The following is a 19,569-nucleotide window of genomic DNA, read 5'->3' as shown; positions in this document are numbered from 1 at the left end:
CCCTGTCTGGAATCGAACCCAGGGCTTGTTTGTCCACGGGCCAGTGCTCTACCGCTGAGCCAAACCAGCCAGGCTTGGCATACATTTTCTAGCGCTTAGGCCTTACTAGGCTTTGGAGCTGCTGTGTTTATTTTCTTGGAATGATGCCCTGAGGCTGCCTTGTAAAGGAGCTGGTCTAGTCTACTGAAGAGATGAGGGACATCCCAGCTGACATCCAGTACCATGTGTAGTTGTGAACAAGCCATATTGAGCCCTCCAATCCAGACAGTCCTCCATCTGAATGCAGCTGCCTAGATGAACCCACCCAGCTCTAAAAATAGGGAGAAATAGCCCTGTCTAGTGTGGCTCAGTTGGTTGATCGTCGTCCAGTGTACCAAAAGGTTGCTGGTTCAGGGTGGGTACCTGAGGCAACCGGTCAATGTTCCTCTTTCACATCCATGTTTTTTGCTCTCTCTCTTCCTCTCCTTTCCTATCTCTAAAAACTCAATAAAATCATATTAAACAAAATAATGGAAAATAAAAGTAGTGAGAAATAAGTCACTAAGGAATTGTAGTTGCTTGTACAGAAATAGTTAACTGATACCCTCCCTAGTTTTGTTTTTGCCTTTTTCTTTCCTCTTTGTTTGGAACTTTTTTGGGTCACGAGCTATTCTTGGATATTTGTCAGTTCTCTATTTTCTGAGGCATAGGCCTGGAAGGTATACACCTGCCTGCCAATATTCTGGAACAAGTAAATCTGACTGAATTCCCCAGTTTTCAGGTTTGTACTCTTGGCCCCAGCTGTGCCCCGTGCCCTCCAGGTCAGATAGCCTCTGTTTTACGTTTTCCAGTCTTCTGCTGGGGCCAGGAAGGGTATTTAATTGGTTATGATGACTAGGGGGAGGGACCCGAGAGTTTTAACTGCCTCTTAAATAGATTTTCCAACCAGTCATTAGTTTTTAACTCCACTTTACCACTGCACCCAGAGGAATTAATTGTGCTGCCAATTTCAGAGTCTTTGGAGGAAGGGAGGTGATTGTTGTTGAGGGGGTGGAAGCTATAATTTGGGTTTGTACTTTTGTGCTGTAAATTGAGTTGTCTCTCAGCTTTCTCTGCTTTAGGATTAGGCTTTCTGAGACTGCCAGACCAGTTACCATTTACCCCTTCTGGCTTTCAAATGTTGATGCCATTTCTTCAATTATATTCTTCATGTTTGAGGGGCTTGGGTCCTTTAAAAGATCACCTGTCATTTCACCTTTAAACCGATCTTACTTTGAGATACACTCTCTAAATGGGCTACTCCTTGCTGCCAGAAACAGAACTCTTCTCTGACATTCAAGAGGGAGAGAGGATCGATGTTTAATTTTTAGCAGAGGAACATGGAAAGAGACTTTATTCATTCAACAAAAATAACTGAGTGACTCTCTGTGCCACTTTCTGTGCCTGGCTCTGAGCTGTGGGGGTCAGAAGAAGGGAGATATGGTTTTGGCCCTTCTCTCCCTTCATTGCACCATCTGGCTTTAGCTGTAATATCTAACTTCATGTAGAAAGCCCCCTTTTTGAAGGGGGCACAGGAAATGTGGTCTAGTGCTAGTTATAGAATATCCCTTATTGCCAATGTTTCCTTGGCTGGAGCCCAAGAAAACCGGGATGAATATTGGAAGACAATGACCTACACTATGGAGCCTGATGTTTTTAATCATGGTGCTAAGTTATGAGAAAAACCCAAGGATTTTTCCTGGCCAGTCTGGAGGGGCTGGAATGGCTGGGGTTTGATGAGTTTTGTATCAGTGTGAGACCTCAGAAGTACTAGGATGTTCACCACAATGAGTCACAGAGAGTAGCAGGCAGCAGAGACTGCCCTTTTGGCCTGGCAAGCCTGTGGGCGGGAACAGATGACAGGTGTCCCCAGACAAGGAGGCACAGATGGTGGAAAGAACTTCACCTTGAATGGCAAGGGGTTGTCTGGGAAATCTTAGCTGTTTCCTACTCCTTCTCTTGGCCTGCTTTGGGTGGCATTTAGGCACACTTATTTGAGTCAGGATCCTCTGAGATATTGGCATGGCTTTGGCATCAATCACAGTAGTGGGTATTTTGCTCCAGTCACAGCAGCCTCTGGGCCATAGAACAATAGTCTTTCAAGAGTCAGTGAAATTGAGCCCTGGAAGGGTATTCAGTGGGCCCAACTGACCTAACTTAGACCTGCTTCCTTCTGCATAAGGACAATAGATGGTGGACCCTGATTTATCCATCCATCTCTTTGTTTACGCATACCTGTGCAGACTCACACATGTGTACATATACTTATGTGTATATGTATATTTTTATTTTTTTATTTATTAGATTTTATTTATCTTTAGTTTTGAAAGTATTACAGATATCCCTCCTTTACCCTAGCACTGACCCCTTCCTCCCCACTACCCCCCCCCCACCCCTGCCTAAACTGCACTGCTGTCTGTTGTCTATTGGTTATGCATATAAGTTCTTTGGTTTATCTCTTCACAACCCCCCACCTGCCTTTGAGGTTTGTCAGTCTGTTCCCTACTTCTATGTCTCTGGATCTGTTTTGTTCATCAGCTTATTTGGTTCATTATATTCTACAAATAAGTGAGATCATGTGGTACTTGTCTTTCTCTGACTGGCTTATTTCGCTTATCATAAAGCTGCTTTGAGACAAAAAATCTGCCTGAGAAAGGTGGTTCCTGCAGCATGGGTTGATGACGCAGCACAGGGACCCCGGCAGCTGCTTTCACAGCTCGGTCCCCAGAGCCACCAATCCCAATGATCGCAAGCTAGGCCACAGACTCAAAGCTCCCAGAGACCCACCTCTGCCTGCAGGCTGGTTGATAGTCTCTGACAGTTAATGAGCCTCAGGTTGCAGTTCTGTGCTAGGTGCAAATTCTTCCTGGCAGTGGGGGTGTCATTCCAACTGGTGGGGCAGTTACTTCCCTCCAGTCTGTAGCTGCGTTGATGGGAAAATTCTGCCTGAGAAAAATGGTTTCTGTAGCATGGGGGAATGACCCGACTTCGGGCTCCTGATGGCCCCCTTCCCAACTCTCTCCCCAGCTTCATGAATCCCTGACTCTCCTCATGCAGCTCCAGTCCAGTCAGCCCTCCCTCTGCTGGAGCCCAAGGTGAGTGGCTGTAGCTGAAATTTAGTGCACAGACCCTTCAGGCGGGTGCCCATGTTACCAGAGCCTCTCCCTGCTGGACAGAACCTCTGCACTGGTGTTTTTCACATCTAAGTTTTATGTGGGTTCCTTTCCCTGTTCTGCCACTCTGTGCTGGGGAGCCCGGGCTGGGGTTTAAACCTCAGACTTCTCAGGGGGAACTTCTCACAGCTGAGATAACCCTCAACTGAAGCCTGTGGGAACACAGCAAACCCTCTCACGCCTCCACACCTCCCACCAGACTCAATTTGAGCTCCTCTTTATGTCCTTGCTTATAAGGTTCTCTCCAGCTGGTCTTCAGTTGGTTATTCCAGGTGACTTTCCTTTATTTAAGTTATAATTCCAGTTTGGTCCTGGGAGACGGTCCGTGTAGCTTCCATTCACTCCGCCACCATTTTTTTTTTTTTTTCCTGTATGTATTTTTTTTAAAGAAAGAATATTTCTACTGCTTCTAAAAAATGGTAAGTAGGCAATAGGTGGAGAGAATTATTCTTATCTCATACTTTCGGTTGGAGTTAAACCACAATAACATTGATGGAAATTGTTGAGAAGAGTTTGTTATTTTGAATTCTCCTCCTTTCTTTATAGTTGACAGTATATCTGTCTGCTTTAACTTTAATAAAGGTTCAAGCTAACCTGTGCCGGATCCTTCCTATCTTTCTTCTTGTCAAGGAGCCCAGGTGTAATGAGAGACTGAACAGGAAATTCCTGATTGCTTGTTCTTAGAGGTGTGTACCTGTGTATGTGTATAGTCATACAAATATGTTAAATTCTTCTCTTCGAGTTCTGAATATGTTATATCATACTAATTAATAATTTTTAAGAGCACTTTTTCATTTGCTAAGTGTTCTGTTTTATGTGGCTTCCTGTTTGCTCTAGTCATTGCTATGAGGCAAAGGACCCTAAATGTAGTGATATTAAAACTTAAATTTAATTGTTTGCTCACACATTCTGTGGGTTTGGAATTCAGATAAGACTTGAGTGACAAGGGGTTGTGGTCATCTGGTGCTTTTTTCACTCACAGATCTGGCCCCTGGCTGGGAAGAATTAAAGACTGGGTTCAGCTGGGGCTGTTGACTTGAGTACGTATGCATGGCCTCTTCACGTGGCTTCTTACAAGATGCAAGCTGGTTCTTTTTTTTTATTAATTCTCACCCAAGAATATTTTTCTATTTATCTTCAGATAGAGTGGGAGGGAGGAAGAGAGAGAGAAACATCAACATAAGAGGGACACATTGATTGGTTGCCTCCCACATGACATCAACTAGGGCCAGAGATGAACCACAACCAAGGTACATGATCTTGACTGGAAATGAGCCCGTGACTCACTGGTCTGCGGGCCGATGCTCTAACCACTGAGCAAAACCAGCTAGGGCGGAAGCTGGTTCTTAAAGGACACTTCTGGAGAGCAGATATTCTAAGACAACCAGGAGGAAGCTGCATGGTTTTACATGTCCTAGCTATAGTGGCCACGCAATATTACTTCTGTCAAACTCTACTGCTCACTGTAATCATAAGGTTGTCCAAATTCAAGGGGAAGGGAATTTTGACTGCTTCTTGATTGAGGAGTGGCAAGGTTATACTGTAGAAGAACATAACTGGATGGGAGTATTGTTTTTCCTGTTTTCAGACAATATAATCTGCCTCACTTATTTAGTGAATGCATTATCTTTTCTCATCTTTCTGAGAATATTATTAGTTTCCTTTTTCTTTACACAGTCTGTTTCCTTTAAACATTTGGGGGAATTCCTGATGTAAGCAACATATTTAAGTGTTGACCTGGTTGGATTCCCTAGTAAATAAATTCCTGTGTTGGCTTGGCTGCTTAAGTTACAGGGGCTAAGAGCTGGAAATAGGGAATGAGATCTCAGTATTCATAGTCCTTGGGTTCACGTAGTTCCACTGTTTCCTGGTTGGGAACCCTGCTTTCCATTATGCCATTATGCCTGGTGTGCCCCAACCTGGAGAACCTCCGCAGAAACTAAATTTTGGGTCTCCGTCAGGTTTTGTGGCCAACACCCAGTTGTTTTGTAAACAGCTGCCAGTCAATACTCTTTTGTGAAAAACACCCTCCATCCCCACTGGTATCTGTGCCATCATTTCCCTGAACCTTTTAAAGATCCTGTAGCATACACAGAGCTGGTTCTTTTTTCCCTTACAGTCAGCCTAGATTCTGGGGTCTGCTTCATCAGTTGCCTCTCATCCATCTGCTTCTCATATTTGATTTGCTGCCTCCTCTCACTCTTCTGAGGTCATTTTGCCTGTCCTCCCATTCTAGTAAGTACTCAGCTGCACCCTAATCCTCAGGTCGGAGCTGTCTGTTTTATGTTGAAACACTTCTAGTGACCACATTGTTACCTCAGGTCCATTTGATACTTTTCTTCTTGTCCCCTTCCTGGTTTTTCTTATTACTAGCATTATAAAAAAAAAAGGCAGCGTTTACTTTCAGAATCTATAGAATTTAGCGTTGTTGTGCTGCTTGATTTTAATTTCAAAAAGACACGAATTAAGAACCACCACCTTTAGATACTGGTTTTCCTTCTTTCCTTTGTATGTGGGAAATATTTTCTGTCACCATTTCTTCTTAGGGTGTGTTTTTCTACTTGAAAAATATTCATGGCAGGATTCATAAGCAAGTCTTCTGTTTCAGGAGAGGCATCTGTGTTCTCGTGAGGGTCCTTCCCTCGCTGGGACAGTCGCCAACTGAAGTAGACTGTGGGTGAGGAAAATTTGGTGTGTGTATTTTTCTTACTCTTTTTTTTTTTTTAATTTTTATTTTTCCAAATCTTTATTGTTGGATGTAAAATGTATTACAGATGTTCCACATTTTTCCCCCATTGACCCCCTCCTCCCCCCTCCCGCCCCCCTCCCACCTTTTCCCACACTATTGTCTGTGTCCATTGGTTATGCATATAAGTTATTTGGTTTATTTCTTCCCACCCTCCAACCCCTTTCCCTTTGAGGTTTGTCAGTCTAGCAATGAATTTGTGCTTCTTAGTCCCTTCACCTTTTTCACCCATTCCCCCAACCCCCCTCCCAACTGGCAACCAACAAAATGTTCTCTGTATCTATGAGAATGTTTCTGTTCTACCTGTTCATTTTGTTTGTAGATTCCATTGTTGATAGATATGTATTCATTGCCATTTTGTTTGTTCATACATTTTATCTTTTTCTTCAAAAAGACCCTTCATCATGTCATATAATAACGGTTTGGTAGTGATAAACTCCTTTAACTTTTTCTTGTCTGGGAAAGTTTTTATATGTCCATTGATTCTAAATGACAGCTTTGCAGGATAGAGTAATCTTGGTTGTAGGTTCTTGGTTTTCATCACTCTGAATATTTCTTGCCACTCCCTTCTGGCCTGCAAAGTTTCTTTTGAGAAATCAGCTGACAGCCTAATGGGAACTTCCTTGTAGGTAACTAGCTGCCTTTCTCTTGCTGCTTTTAAGATTCTCTCTTTGTCTTGAATCTTTTGCATTTTGATGATGATGTGTCTTGGTGTGGGCCTCTTGGGGTTCATCTTGTTTGGGACTCTCTGTGCTTCCTGGACTTGTATGTCTGTTTCCTTCAACAAGTTAGGGAAGTTTTCTGCCATTATTGTTTCAAACAGGTTTTCGATTTCTTGTTCTCTCTCTTCTCCTTCTGGCACCCCCAAGATGCGAATGTTGGCACGCTTGAAGTTGTCCCAGAGGCTCCTTACACTATCCTCATTTTTTTGGATTCTTTTTTCTTTTTGCTGTTCTGATTGGGCATTTTTTGCTTCCTTATATTCCAAATCGATGGTTTGCTTCTTGGCTTTACCTACTCTACTATTGAATCTGTGTAAATCATTCTTTATTTCAGTTAGTGCCTTCTTCATTTCTGACTGGTCCTTTTTTATGCTCTTGAGGCCCTCACCAAGTTCACTGAGGTTCTCTCTAAGTTCATTGAGCATCTTTATAAGTATTTTGAATTCAGCATCTGTTAGGTTGCTTATCTCCATTTTGCTTAGTTCTTTACCTGGAGTTTTCTTCTGTTCTTTCATTTGGGACCTGTTTCTTTGTCTCCTCATTTTGGCTGCCTCCCTGTGTTTGTTTCTATGTATTACTTGATGAGAGGTATGGGGCTAGCTGAGACCAAATGCTGCTCATTTGAAAGAATTTAGGAAAACCTGAAGCAGGATCCAAGAGAGGCCAATCCTATGGTTAAGCAACTGGCAACAGCTTGGGTGGGCCTGAAAGTTGGGTGGGGCGGGGTCTCAGGGAATCACCAGGGTGGGGCTATCAGCGTGTGCCAGGTTGCTGGAGTCCCAGATATGGCGGCTGTCTGCCGCCCCAGGGAAGGGCTCACCAAAGAAACAAAGGCCCCTGACTTCATGTCTGTCCCTGAGAAAGCCTCCTCTCAAGCGTCGCTCCAATGCCAAACAGCTCAGTTCTTCCCTGTATGTCTCTGGTGCCCCTTGAGCTGCCTCCCCTCCAAGTTTAGAGGGAGTGAGTCCGATAAGTTCATGTGCGGGCCCTTTAAGAGTTGCTGCCTAGGGCTCCAGCTGCCTCAGCTTCCCTGAGCCTCAGTTCCCGCTGGTTTTTCCAGCCAGAAGTTATGGGGACTTCTCTTCCTGGCACTGGAACCCTGAGCGGGGCACCTGGTGTGTGACGGGGACCCCTCAGTCCTCAAGGAGGGCCTTCCCAGCCAAGGTATCCTCCTGATTTTTATCCGCCACACAGTGTGGGACCAGCCCGTCTGTGCCTTAGCCCCTCCTACCAGTCTCCATGTGGCTGCTTCTTTCATAGTTGTAGGATTTCTATTCAGCTTGATTTCAGGCCGTTTTGAATGATGGTTGTTCTGTAGTTTAGTTGTAACTTTGACATGATTGTGGGAGGACGTGATTCCACGTTTACCTGTGCCATCTTGACTGGAAGTCCATGATGGATGTTTAGAATGTGGATGAGAATGGTAAAGACCTATGTCTTTTTTGAGGTGAGATCCAAGTTTTTGATTAAGTACTCTGTATGTTCTGTATGAATTTTGGGGTGACTTCTTATGAACTCACATTCTTTTTAAAAAAAAAATTGGGGGGGGGAGAGTATATTTATTAAAGCTGGGGACAGTGAAACAAGGAAGGGCCTAGGATAGAAGAAGCAACAAGAGAGCCTAGGTGGCTGCTTTGGCTCCTAGAAAGGTCATAGGAGAGAAATGAGCATAGATGGGGCTGCTGTCAGCTCACTGGAGAGTCAGAGAAAAGGGGGCCTTGGGTTCAGGTTCAGGGGAATGGGAAAGATGTGGACATGCTCCCAGGAGGGAGAGCACCTCATTTCTCTCCCCTCGAATTAGATGATCTATAATCATGAGTAAGAATTCAACACCCATGATGGGAAGTAGGAACATGCATGAATGACCTCTACTCAATGTTCCGATGTCCCCGTCACTGGCCCCTACTGCTCTTTGCACTGCCCCAACCACCCTACACACATGAAGTCTGACTTGTAGCACTGCAACCGTCCTATATTCAGAGAACTCATGAAACTTAATTGCACACATTTTGATGAAAATTAATGTGGAAATGCCAAATTGTCATATGGCTTTAAATAAAACAAGCTAGCTGATACGTCTAAATATAGTTTTAGTTTTTGTAGAAAATAGAAACCAATGACCAACACAGGTCCTCAAAAAGGCTTCCTGCACAGGATTCTGGAGAGTCTCCCACTCCCCCTCCACCAGGAAAGCAGAGACATCTCATGGAAGGAGCACTGGACTGAGGATTATATGAATAAGGGCTGGCCTCATTTTCTTTAAACCTCAGCTTTCGCATCTGTCACAGGCCACCTACAGGAACCTGTTGTAACCTCAGGTTTTTTCTGTCTGCATCTGATTTTTTGCTTAGTCACTGCACTACCTAAAGACACAAAGTATACCTTGAAGGTACCTGATGTGTTTCTGTTCTACTTCCAGACACAGGAAGGTCAGGAGTGCAGTGATGTCAGGGCGAGCAATTTAAGAGGCTACAAGCCCAGCTCCCCCACATTCTGGCGCTGGCATTTATGGAGGAATGGGCCTCTCCTGGAGCCCAGGGCTGTGAGGCCCACAGCCCAAAAGTTATTGTAGATTAGTGTTCACTTGTTAGTCTGGGCCTTTCAAGTTTTCTTTCTTGCCTGGCCTGTGTGGCTCAATGGTTGAGTGCCGGTCCATGCACCAAGAGGTTACTGGTTCGATTCCCAGTCAGGGCACATGCCCAGGCTGTGAGTCAAATCCCCAGCGGGGGGCACGCAGGAGGTGGCCAATCGATGTTCTCTTCCATTGATATTTCTGTCTCTCTCTCCTCCCTTCGTCTCTCTCTAAAATCAATAAAGAAAAAAAAATTTTTTTTTCTTTCCATTTTTATTTATTTGGCACACACTAAGCTCCTACTATGTGCATGTGAGGCTCAATGAATGTTAAATAAAGGAAAAATACTCAGAAATTCAGAAGTTACCCCAGCCCTCCAAAAAGCATATATAAATCTTTATGCTCTCCCCTTCTCCATTCTTGGCCTGACCTCTGCTCACATACCAAGCCACTAAATGCTCTCACGAACAAGCCTTTAAGGACAGTGCAAATGGCCATTCACTAAGAGGTACAAAGTCTTCAGCAAATGGCCATTCACTAAGAGGTACAAAGTCTTCAGCTTCATTCGAGGCCATGCCACAGTGATGATGCTCTAGAGGACCCAAGACTCCAAGTCCAATGATGCCAGGCCTGGACTGAGAGATTTCTAACTGGTCCAGAGGATTCAGCTGATCACAGAGGGCCTTCACTGTGTCTAGGAACAAGGGAAGAGGCTTCCTCGGGGACTGGAATAAGAGCAGGAGAAAGGACTGGAGACACTCTGTTTCCTCCTCAGCCACACTGCACCCCAGAGGATCCTGAGGGGCAGCATTTCCCTCTTTGCCCTGTCCTATGCAACCTGTTCCATCTGCAGAGACAGTTCATACAGATCCCTGACCAGGCTCAGAAAGAGAGAGTGGTAATGGTGTGTGGCTCACATTTGCCATTTCTTTGTTAATGTCCCTCACTCAGAGTACTGTGTTATTGATGAAGTAAACCACACGGCGGGTGTCAGGCATAAGCGGGGCACCAGGTCTGTAGAATAAATGATCTTCTGAGTGGCCTGTGCAGTGTGTACCACATTGCTTCGTCTGAACCATTTACGGACCCTATTCACATTAGGCTCCAGTGTCTCAAGCTTCATTTCCACCTTCTCTGTCAGCTTTGTAATCTAACAAATATCTAACAACATGCATGTGTATTGAGTTTCTCTGAAGAGCTGGTTCGGGCCTTGGGTCTGGTTGGTGAAGTGGGTGAAGGCCTCCATGGTGCCCAGCTCATGGTCAAGCATCGCACTGGACTCGGTAGGGAGTCCTCAGGGGCACCGCTGGGTCCCTGAGGGAGGGTCGGCCTGGGGCCGCCTGGACTCACATTCTTAAAAAAAATCTTTATGGTAGTTCTTCTCTATTTCTACTTGTCTTGTTAAAAAACAAAACCCACTAGTAGCACAATTCAGTTATTTGTATTTTTATTGTTGAATGATAAGAATTCTTTATGTATTCTGGATACTTATATTTCTGATTATGTTATCCTCTACTTTCTGGTGTCCACTGTTTCTGATTTAAATTTTTGGACTCCTTGTATAATCACTTTTGCCATTTTCAAGATTCTTAGTCTGTCTTTCAGTAGTTTAACTGTGAAGTATCTAGATGTAGATTTCTTTCTGTGTATCATCCTTGGAAGTCAGTGGACTTCTTGAATGTGTTGATTAGTGTTTTTCAATTTGAATAGTTTATTTTTTAGAGTTTTAAGTTTATAGAAAAATTGCACAGAAACAGCATTCCCACATACCCCATCCCACATTTGATGAAACAATATTGATACATTATCATTAATTAATTACAGTTAGGAGGGGTCACTCTTGCCCTGGCCAGTGACTCAGTTGGTTGAAACGGGGTCCTGTACACCAATAAGTTGTGGGTTCGATCCCCAGTCAAGGTGCATACAAGAGGCAACTGGTTGATGTTTCTCTCTCTCTCTCCCCCTCTCCCCCTCCCTCCCTCCCTCCTTCCCTCCCTCCCCCTCCCTCCCTCCCTTCCTTTCTTATTCCCTCCTTCTTCCCACTCTCCCCTTCTTCCTCTCTCTGAAATCAATAAAAACATCCTTGGGTGAATATTTAAAAAGCAGGGTCACTCTTTGTATTGTACAGCATGTGGGTTTTGAAAAATACAAAATCACATGTAGCTCCCATTACAGCATCATATGGAATAGCTTCACTGCCGTAAAATAGCCCTGTTCTCTACCTACTCACCAGTTCCTTCCTTTCCTCAACCCTGGCATGCATTGATCTTTTTATTATCTCTGCAGTTTTGCTTTTCCAGAATATCATATAGTTGGAATCGTACAGTATGTAGCCTTTTCAGATTGGCTTCGTTCACTTAGCAATATACATTTAAGTTTCCTCCATGTCTATTTTGGCTTGGTAGCTCATTTTATTTTCTCACAGAATAATATTCCATGTTATGAATGTACCACAGTTTGTTTTTCCATTTACCTATTGAAGGACATCTTGATTGCTTCCAATTCTTGGCAATTATGAATAAGCTTCCATAAGCATTCACGTGCAGGTTTTTGTGTGCACATATGGTTTCAATTTGGGTAAACACCTAGGAGCGTGACTGCTGGGTTGAAGGGTTAGCATATGTTTAGATTTGTAAGAAACCGCCAAACTGTCTGCCAAAGTGATTATGCCATTTTGCATACTTGGAGCTCATCGAGCCCTCTTGGATGTACAGACTAATTTTTTAAAATCAAATTTGGGAAGTTTTCAGCTCTTATTTCATTATTTTTTCTACCCACCATGCTGTCGTCTGCAGCCCTCTCCACCTTCCTCACATCGCCAACCCTTTTTCCCCCTACCTTTTCTTTCTGACACTCTTGTTAGGCATTGATTGACATGCTTAATGGTATCTCACAGGTCTCTGAAGCTCTGTTCATTTTTCTTAATTCTTTTTTCTTGCAGACTGGATATTTTTAAAAAATATTTTGTCTTTATTGATTTTAAAGAGAGGAAGGGAGAAGGAGAGAGAGAGAGAGAGAGAGAGACATCAATGAGCGAGAACATCAATTGGCTACCTCCTGCATGCCCCCCACTGGGGATCAGGCCCACAACCTGGGCATGTACCCTGACTGGGAATCAAACCAGTGACCTCTTGGTGCCTGGGTTGACGCTCAGCCACTGAGCCACACTGGCTGGGCCAAACGGGATATTTTGACTTAATTTGTCCTCAAATCCACTGGTTCTTTCTTCTCAGTTCAAACGCACTCTTGAGCCCCTCTGGTCATTTTTCAATTTAGTTATTATACTTTCCTTTAAAAAAAAAAAGTTTGTATTGATTTTAGAGAGAGGGGGAGAGAGAGAAACAAAGATGTAAGAGAGAAACATTGATTGGTTGCCTCCTGCATGCACCCCAACGAGGGATCAAGCCCACAGCCCTGGCATGTGCCCTGACTGGGGATCAAACCAGTGACCTTTCAACCAACTGAGCTACAACAGTCAGGGCCAGTTATTGTACTTTCAATTCCAGATTTCTGTTGGTTCTTTTATATATATATATATATAATTTCTATTTTTTTATTGAAATTCTCAATTTGGTTAAATATTATTCTTATACTCTCTTTTAGTTTTTTTACTTCTTTGAACACATTTATAATAGCTACTGAAAATCTTTTATCAGTCCAATGCCTGGGCTTCCTCAGGGCCAGTTTTTATTGACTGCTTTTTTCCTGTGTATGGGCCAGAGTTTCATGTTTCTTTATGTGCCTTGCAATTTCTTTTGTTGAAAGTAGACATTTTATTATGTGTCAACTCTGGAAATCAGACCTTTACCCTGCTCTACCTAGGTTTATTGTTATTGCTATTTGTCTAGTGACTTTCCTGAGTTAGTTTTCTAAACTCTATATTTTTTGTTGTATGAGGCAACTTAAGTCTCTGTTCATTTATCTTAGAGGTCTCCTAATAATTAGAGATTTCTTCAAACTCCTTGAACCAGTAAGGAGCAGGACTTGTTTAATGGAGTGATTTTGTTTAGGAATCTGATGTTGTAGTGGTTGAGATGGTTAAGTATTTTACCAGACTTTCCCAGTGTTTGCTTTCTAGTAGAGGCTTGGAGTGGGGTGGTGGACAAGATAGATGGAAGATGAGATAATCAGCTAACTCAGTTGCAGGATCTTCTTTAATGAGCCAGTGAGCACTGGGCATCTTCACAGTGGGGATAGGATATATTGGATTTTCTAGTCCTATTGGACCATTAAACTATTCCTTGGCACACTCTTTGGGACATGCTACTAGAGTTTTCTTTGGAAAAGCTTGAACTAAATTGTGGGGTGTTTGCAAACCTTTAGTGATCCACAAACATAGCATTGAAAAAATAAGACTGGAGAGAAGGAAATTAAAAAGAGAGAAATCAATGAGTCATAATTTTGAGGGGAAAAAAGTGAATATGTAGGATTAGTTCATCAGCGTGCTTTCTGAGTGTCTGTATACTTACATGTGCATGACATCCCTTCACACATTTCCCTTCTCATTTCACAGATTTTTTAAAAAGCCTATGGGACATAACACCATTGCTAGAAACCTGGTAAAACTCAGAAAACTGACTCCATAAGAGGCACTCTACGTGGGCACAGGAGGTTACTTGGAATCAAAGAACTCAATGAGCCAAACTTTCTTTAATTTTAAATGGTAAGAAAAAAATCTGAGCACTTATTGTAACATTACACTAATCGTAACATTACACTAATCATTGTCAATTATTTTTATTTGTATTATTAATATTTATAATTTGTTTCCTAATTAAATATTTAAAAGTTCCAATGCTAATTCTGGTGTTAAAAATAAGTTTTAAATCTTTGTAAATCTGATATGAAGACCGTTGATGGTATTTGGCTTTCTTTGTTAGAACAGTAGTACTTATTAGTTATAGAATGAATTGCCAAGTATAAAACTGATTCTTTGAAAATAAAACAATATCTAAATATATGTAAATATTTTATATAATTAAAGTGAGTTGGGCCCTGGCCTGGTAGCCAGTTGGTTAGAGTATCGTTCTGATATGCCAAGGTTGCCAGTTCGATTTCCAGTCAGGGCACATGCAAGAATCAACGAGTGAATACACAACTAGATGGAACAACAAATCGATGTCTTTCTCTCTCTCCCTCTCCCTCCCTCTCCATCCCGCCCTCTCTCTCTCCCTTCACACATTCTCTCTCTCTCCCTTACTGTCTCTCAAATCAATAAAAAAAAAAAAGTGAGTTGGGTTCTTGGAATTTGAATAGAGACATAAATTCTGTCACTAATTATAATTTGTATGCAACTATTGTTTTGCAAGTCTTAATTATTATAACCTGTTATAACCAATGCAAGAAATGCAAGACTGTGTCTCTATTTTGGATTGCATGTCTTTTCATCCTGTGATACCTGAAACTGAACTAAAGGGAGGTCAACCCAAATAGTCCCAAATCTAAACATCTCCCTTAAGTGTACTTCCGATCCTAAATTGGTAAAGAGCTGAATGAGTCTGATCTCTTGAAATATTTGGGGCTATTGATGTCAACTGATGGGCATTAATGGATCTGTCAGGAAGAACCCCGACTAGTAATGATTTCAAGGTAAGGGGTACTAATTAGAACTGACACAGCATCAAAAACCCAACAACTATGGAGAATTCAGTAAGCATAGCCTAGGTCTTCAACTGTGTTTTACACTTCAAAATACCTGAGAGGTAAAATGTTCATTGTAGGATATTCTAGCACATCCTTGTACACATTATTTTTTAAAAACAATTTGGCATTAATCCTGGAGACTGTGGGTTTCTGTAACACTACCCCTTTTCTTCTGATTGACTCACTTTGTTTTTGTTTTGATGCTGGTTTCTTCTGCTGTGCAGAACCTTTTTCGTTTGATGTAGTCCACTTTGTTTTTGTTTTAAAAACCTGATCTCCTAGCAAAGAGGACAGTTTTGAGTCTGAGAAAATGTCATGGAAAACTGTATTTATAGGTATCCTTCCTGTTTTTCTTTTAGTGCTATTCTCCATTTAAAGATGCCTTCGCAGTTCTGATAAATGCAAACTGAAAACTCACAAGGCCACGGCAGAGATAAAATCACTACTGCTGGAAACCTGGAAGACTGCCCTTAAGAAAGGAAAATCCCCAATTACTGTTTGAAATGCTGAGGAAGTTGCTGAGGAGGAGACTTTTTTCTTATCCCGCTAAATATTACTTCTTTTTTTTTGTATTTTCCCTAGTCACCTTTTCTGTATTAAGAATTTATCAAAAGCCTGAATTTGTAAGCATTGGACATTTGGATCTGGTTGGAGAAAATCCTAATAATAATATTAATTGCACCAAAGTTGTACAGGGTGATGCACATGAAATTGAAAAGGTAAAGCTTGAGATTCTGACAGTGCAATTTGGAAAGCGTCCTCGGTGGACAACCTATGACTATATAAACATGACTAGTGATTGTACTTCTTTCATCAAGAGACGCAAATATATTGTAGAACCTCTTAGTAAGGAAGAGGCAGAGTTTCCAATAGCATATTCCATAGTGGTTCATCACAAAATTGAAATGCTTGATAGGCTCCTGAGGGCCATCTATATGCCTCAGAACTTCTATTGCATTCATGTGGACAAAAAATCAGAGGATTCCTTTCTGGCTGCAGTGACTGGCATCGCATCCTGTTTTGATAATGTCTTTGTGGCCAGTCAGTTGGAGACTGTGGTGTATGCATCGTGGAGTCGGGTTCAGGCCGACCTCAACTGTATGCAGGACCTCTACAGAATGAGTGCAGACTGGAAGTATTTGATAAATCTTTGTGGTATGGATTTTCCTATTAAAACCAACCTGGAAATTGTCAGGAAACTCAAGTTGTTAATGGGAGAAAACAACCTAGAAACTGAGAGAATGCCATCGCATAAAAAAGAGAGGTGGAAAAAGCATTATGCAGTCGTTGATGGAAAGCTGACCAATACGGGGACTGACAAAGTGCAACCTCCTCTCGAAACACCTCTGTTTTCAGGCAGTGCCTATTTTGTGGTCAGCAGGAAGTATGTGGAGTACGTGCTAAAGAATGAAAAAATCCAAAAGTTTATGGAGTGGGCAAAAGACACATACAGCCCGGATGAGTATCTCTGGGCCACTATTCAGAGGATCCCTGACGTCCCTGGCTCACTGTCCTTAAGCCATAAGTATGACATGTCCGACATGCATGCAATTGCTAGGTTTGTCAAGTGGCAGTACTTTGAAGGTGATGTTACCAAGGGCGCTCCCTATCCACCCTGCAATGGTGTCCACGTGCGCGCTGTGTGTGTTTTTGGAGCCGGCGATTTGAACTGGATACTGCGCACGCATCACTTGTTTGCCAATAAGTTTGACATGGACATTGATTTCTTTGCCATCCAGTGTTTGGATGAACATCTGAGGCATAAAGCCCTGGAGACCTTAAAACACTGACCATTTATTGTAGGCCATTTTGGAAATAAGAAGGCTACAGGAGATGTATCCTATGTGATTCGTCTGCTCTGTTAATTAACATCAGAAACACTGTAGGGGGTGCTCTTTGGAACGGGGACTCTTAGCTCTTCATGTCAGAGAAGCTACATGGTCTCTGAAGAGCACAGTTTGAAAGTTTATGGCATTAAAAGTTGACTTAGAGTTAATGTGAGGCCAGGGCAGGTTTGCCAGGCTTTGTGGGGAGGGGTGGCCCAGGAGGCTAAATGCAAAAACCAGCTCAGGGACTTAACAAAATGATAAGATTTAACCTGTGCCAAAATTACTTTGAGAGCGTTAAATATGACAGTTTTCCTGATTCGAATACATTTATAGCAACACCAATCATAAGGATATAATTTATATTATAGATTATATTTGTTGAATTAGAAAATTGACAGTGATTCTTATGAATATAATTTACTCTCTGCTGTAACATTGTGCTGTGTATTGTATCTGTATGTCATCTCAGGGAACTTGAAAAAACGGGCTTGACTGAATGAAAATATTTCTGAGTCATTTTTGCTCTTACCAATGTATATATGTTTTACAGAACAAAACAAAAGGCAAATTCTAGTTTTGTTGATTCCATGAATCATCTTAGGTTATTAGAAAAGATATCTTAGGTTATGAAAAAAGTTAAGGTATCTTTGTTTATTACTATAGTTTCTACAGAGTAACACTCAATTTTACAAATATGTATCTTTCTACTCCTCTACGCCATCTCCCCAGACCCTGCTATCAAGCTATATAAAAACTTGTTTTATTACCTCATAGTACTGCCTCAGTTCTATCATATGATTCAATTGACAGTAATTCATGTAGAGAATTAAGACAGAAAGGGTGAAGTAGGTATGGATTGGGGAGGAGAAGGAGTCATATTTAGAAAATTTCTGAGACCCATGATGAGTGTTAAGAACGAGAAGTGGGCACGATGCCTAGAAATGAATGCTGTTGCTCTCTTTTGTTCAGCCTCCCAGAGTCTTGTGTCCTACTGTCCACCTGTGTCTCCATTTGAAAGAAACTGGCTCCCGTTGTCCTTGCTTCTTCATGTTACCTGCCCATTGGTTGCTTAGCCCTTGGGTTGTAAGTTTCTCTCTCAGAACCTATGAGGAAGGAAGAGGTGTTCCGTTGTTCTACATGGTGTGCTTGAAGGCCTGGAGATCTGAAAGGGACCAATAGTTTTGGGGCAGATTATTTCAGCATTGGTATTATTCACAGTACATGGTTTTTACTCCACTTTATCATCAAAAGACAGATAATTTGAGGTTGTTATACTCGTCTCAAAGTAAATGATTAAAAACAAACAAACAAACACCAAACTTGCTTTTGTTTTGCTGAGCTGATACTGTTCAGCCAAAGATCTAACAGGCACTGTGAAGCTTTATCATTTAGCTGAGACTTTAAACAAGAATCAAAACCATGTACTTTATAAAGCATAGCCAACTTAAATAGGACATAAGAAATTCGTAATATCAGACAGTCTTCGGGCCTTCAACTGACAAAACATTTGTATTTCTCAAAGTTAGAAAACATTTTCATTTCATGGTGTTGTGCTGACCCTCTCAAAGGAAAGTTTCACGTTTTTTAAACCTTGATCATGTGTAAACGTGCAAGTCAGTGGATTGCTGTGTTTTGCATGATTTGATATGACAGCTTTGAATACTCAAGTGATGACATCAGTGAGGGCATTATTTGCATAGGGTTCCATCTCTGTTCCTTTCTAACCTAGTTTGTTCTTTGATTGCACGTCAAATGTTTCTCTCATTCCCTTTCAGCAGAAAGGTTTTACCTATAAGACAGGGCTTTAAAACAAAACAAAACTCTAAAACCAGTAATATTCGGTTACACATACTTTGCGTCTGTGTCTTGTATTTTTACTTCATTCATGATGTCTTGTTTTATGATTTTTTTTTTTTTACTTAAAATTTTTTCATATTAATAGGAAAGTTAAAAGCAACCGTACAGGGCACCAAAAAGGTTGTGGGTTCAGTTCCTGGTTGGGGCACAAACCTAGGTTGTGGGCTCGATCCCTGGCTGGGGCATGTACAGGAGGCAACTGATCAATGTTTCTCTCTCCCCCTTCCTCTCTCTCTCAAGTCAGTAAACATTTCCTCATGTGAGGATTAAAAAGAAAAAAGCAGTAGTACAGGGAATACCATATAACCCTCACCTGGAGCCACTGGTTGTTAATATAGTGTCCCCTTTGCTTTAAATTGTATAGATAGTTTGAATTTAGCAAAATTAAAAATTTTTAAAGTTTTAAATGTACAAATATCCAAAGGTATCACTCATTTCAACACTCTTAGTGTAGAATGATTGTATCTGATTTACATTTAAATTGGCACGTTTTGAGGGATTTTCTCCACCCCAGGTATAAAAATAGGATTTTAGAGTCTGTTTCTCCAAACCCAACGCTAAAACTGCAGCTGTGGAACCTCATCTTTCTTGAATCGTACTTGTTGAGATGTATCTGAACATTCTTCTGTTGCTAAAGACTGTTAAAGAGATTGTGCAGAATTTGTTTATCGGGACTCTTACTTTAATACCTTCGGCTTAACCTAAAGCAAATGAAATGTATATGACCAGGGCAAGCAATTTGAAGACTCAAAAAGTTGGTTTCAAAAGGAAGCCCAGACTTACATTCAGGAGGTAAAAATTACAGGTACTTTGGGAAAGATAAATAAATTATTTAGATTGTTTCATATGTCAGTTATTAAACACTAATTTCTTTTTACTGTCATTTAAGATCTTTTGTAGAAAATTATAACTCATTCACAGATGAATCCTTAAACATACATAAACTGCACTTTTTTTGATGAAAGGATTATTCGAGTTAATAAAATAACAGCAAAAAGTTTCAATATTA

The 19,569-nt window shown here is 41.5% G+C and overlaps 1 protein-coding gene and 1 pseudogene across 8 annotated transcripts in view; one reads left to right on the top strand and one right to left on the bottom strand.

The window, feature by feature from the left end:
* Positions 1-19,346, top strand: part of GCNT1 (glucosaminyl (N-acetyl) transferase 1) — a 37,191-nt gene extending 17,845 nt beyond the window's left edge. For 2 of the 8 annotated variants that reach the window (XM_036261047.1, XM_036261051.1), the window contains 5 exons: positions 3,046-3,113; positions 3,774-3,877; positions 5,800-5,882; positions 13,745-13,894; positions 15,234-19,346. In XM_036261047.1, the coding sequence (XP_036116940.1) occupies positions 15,378-16,664 (1,287 nt within the window). In that variant the 5' untranslated portion in view covers positions 3,046-3,113; positions 3,774-3,877; positions 5,800-5,882; positions 13,745-13,894; positions 15,234-15,377 and the 3' untranslated portion in view covers positions 16,665-19,346. Of the gene's footprint in view, positions 1-3,045; positions 3,114-3,594; positions 3,611-3,773; positions 3,878-5,403; positions 5,427-5,799; positions 5,883-13,744; positions 13,895-14,625; positions 14,821-15,233 lie in introns of those variants that run through there. The other 6 variants (XM_036261048.1, XM_036261049.1, XM_036261053.1 and 3 more) reach the window with 6 other exon arrangements.
* On the bottom strand, positions 9,707-10,477 carry LOC118629299 (annotated as a pseudogene).
* Positions 19,347-19,569: the final 223 nt, after the last annotated feature.

The sequence above is a fragment of the Molossus molossus genome, unplaced genomic scaffold (assembly GCF_014108415.1).
Source record: "Molossus molossus isolate mMolMol1 unplaced genomic scaffold, mMolMol1.p scaffold_m16_p_14, whole genome shotgun sequence".
NCBI lineage: Eukaryota > Metazoa > Chordata > Mammalia > Chiroptera > Molossidae > Molossus > Molossus molossus.
The sequence above is the reverse complement of the archived record's forward strand: the minus strand, read 5'-3'. Positions and strand labels throughout refer to the sequence as shown.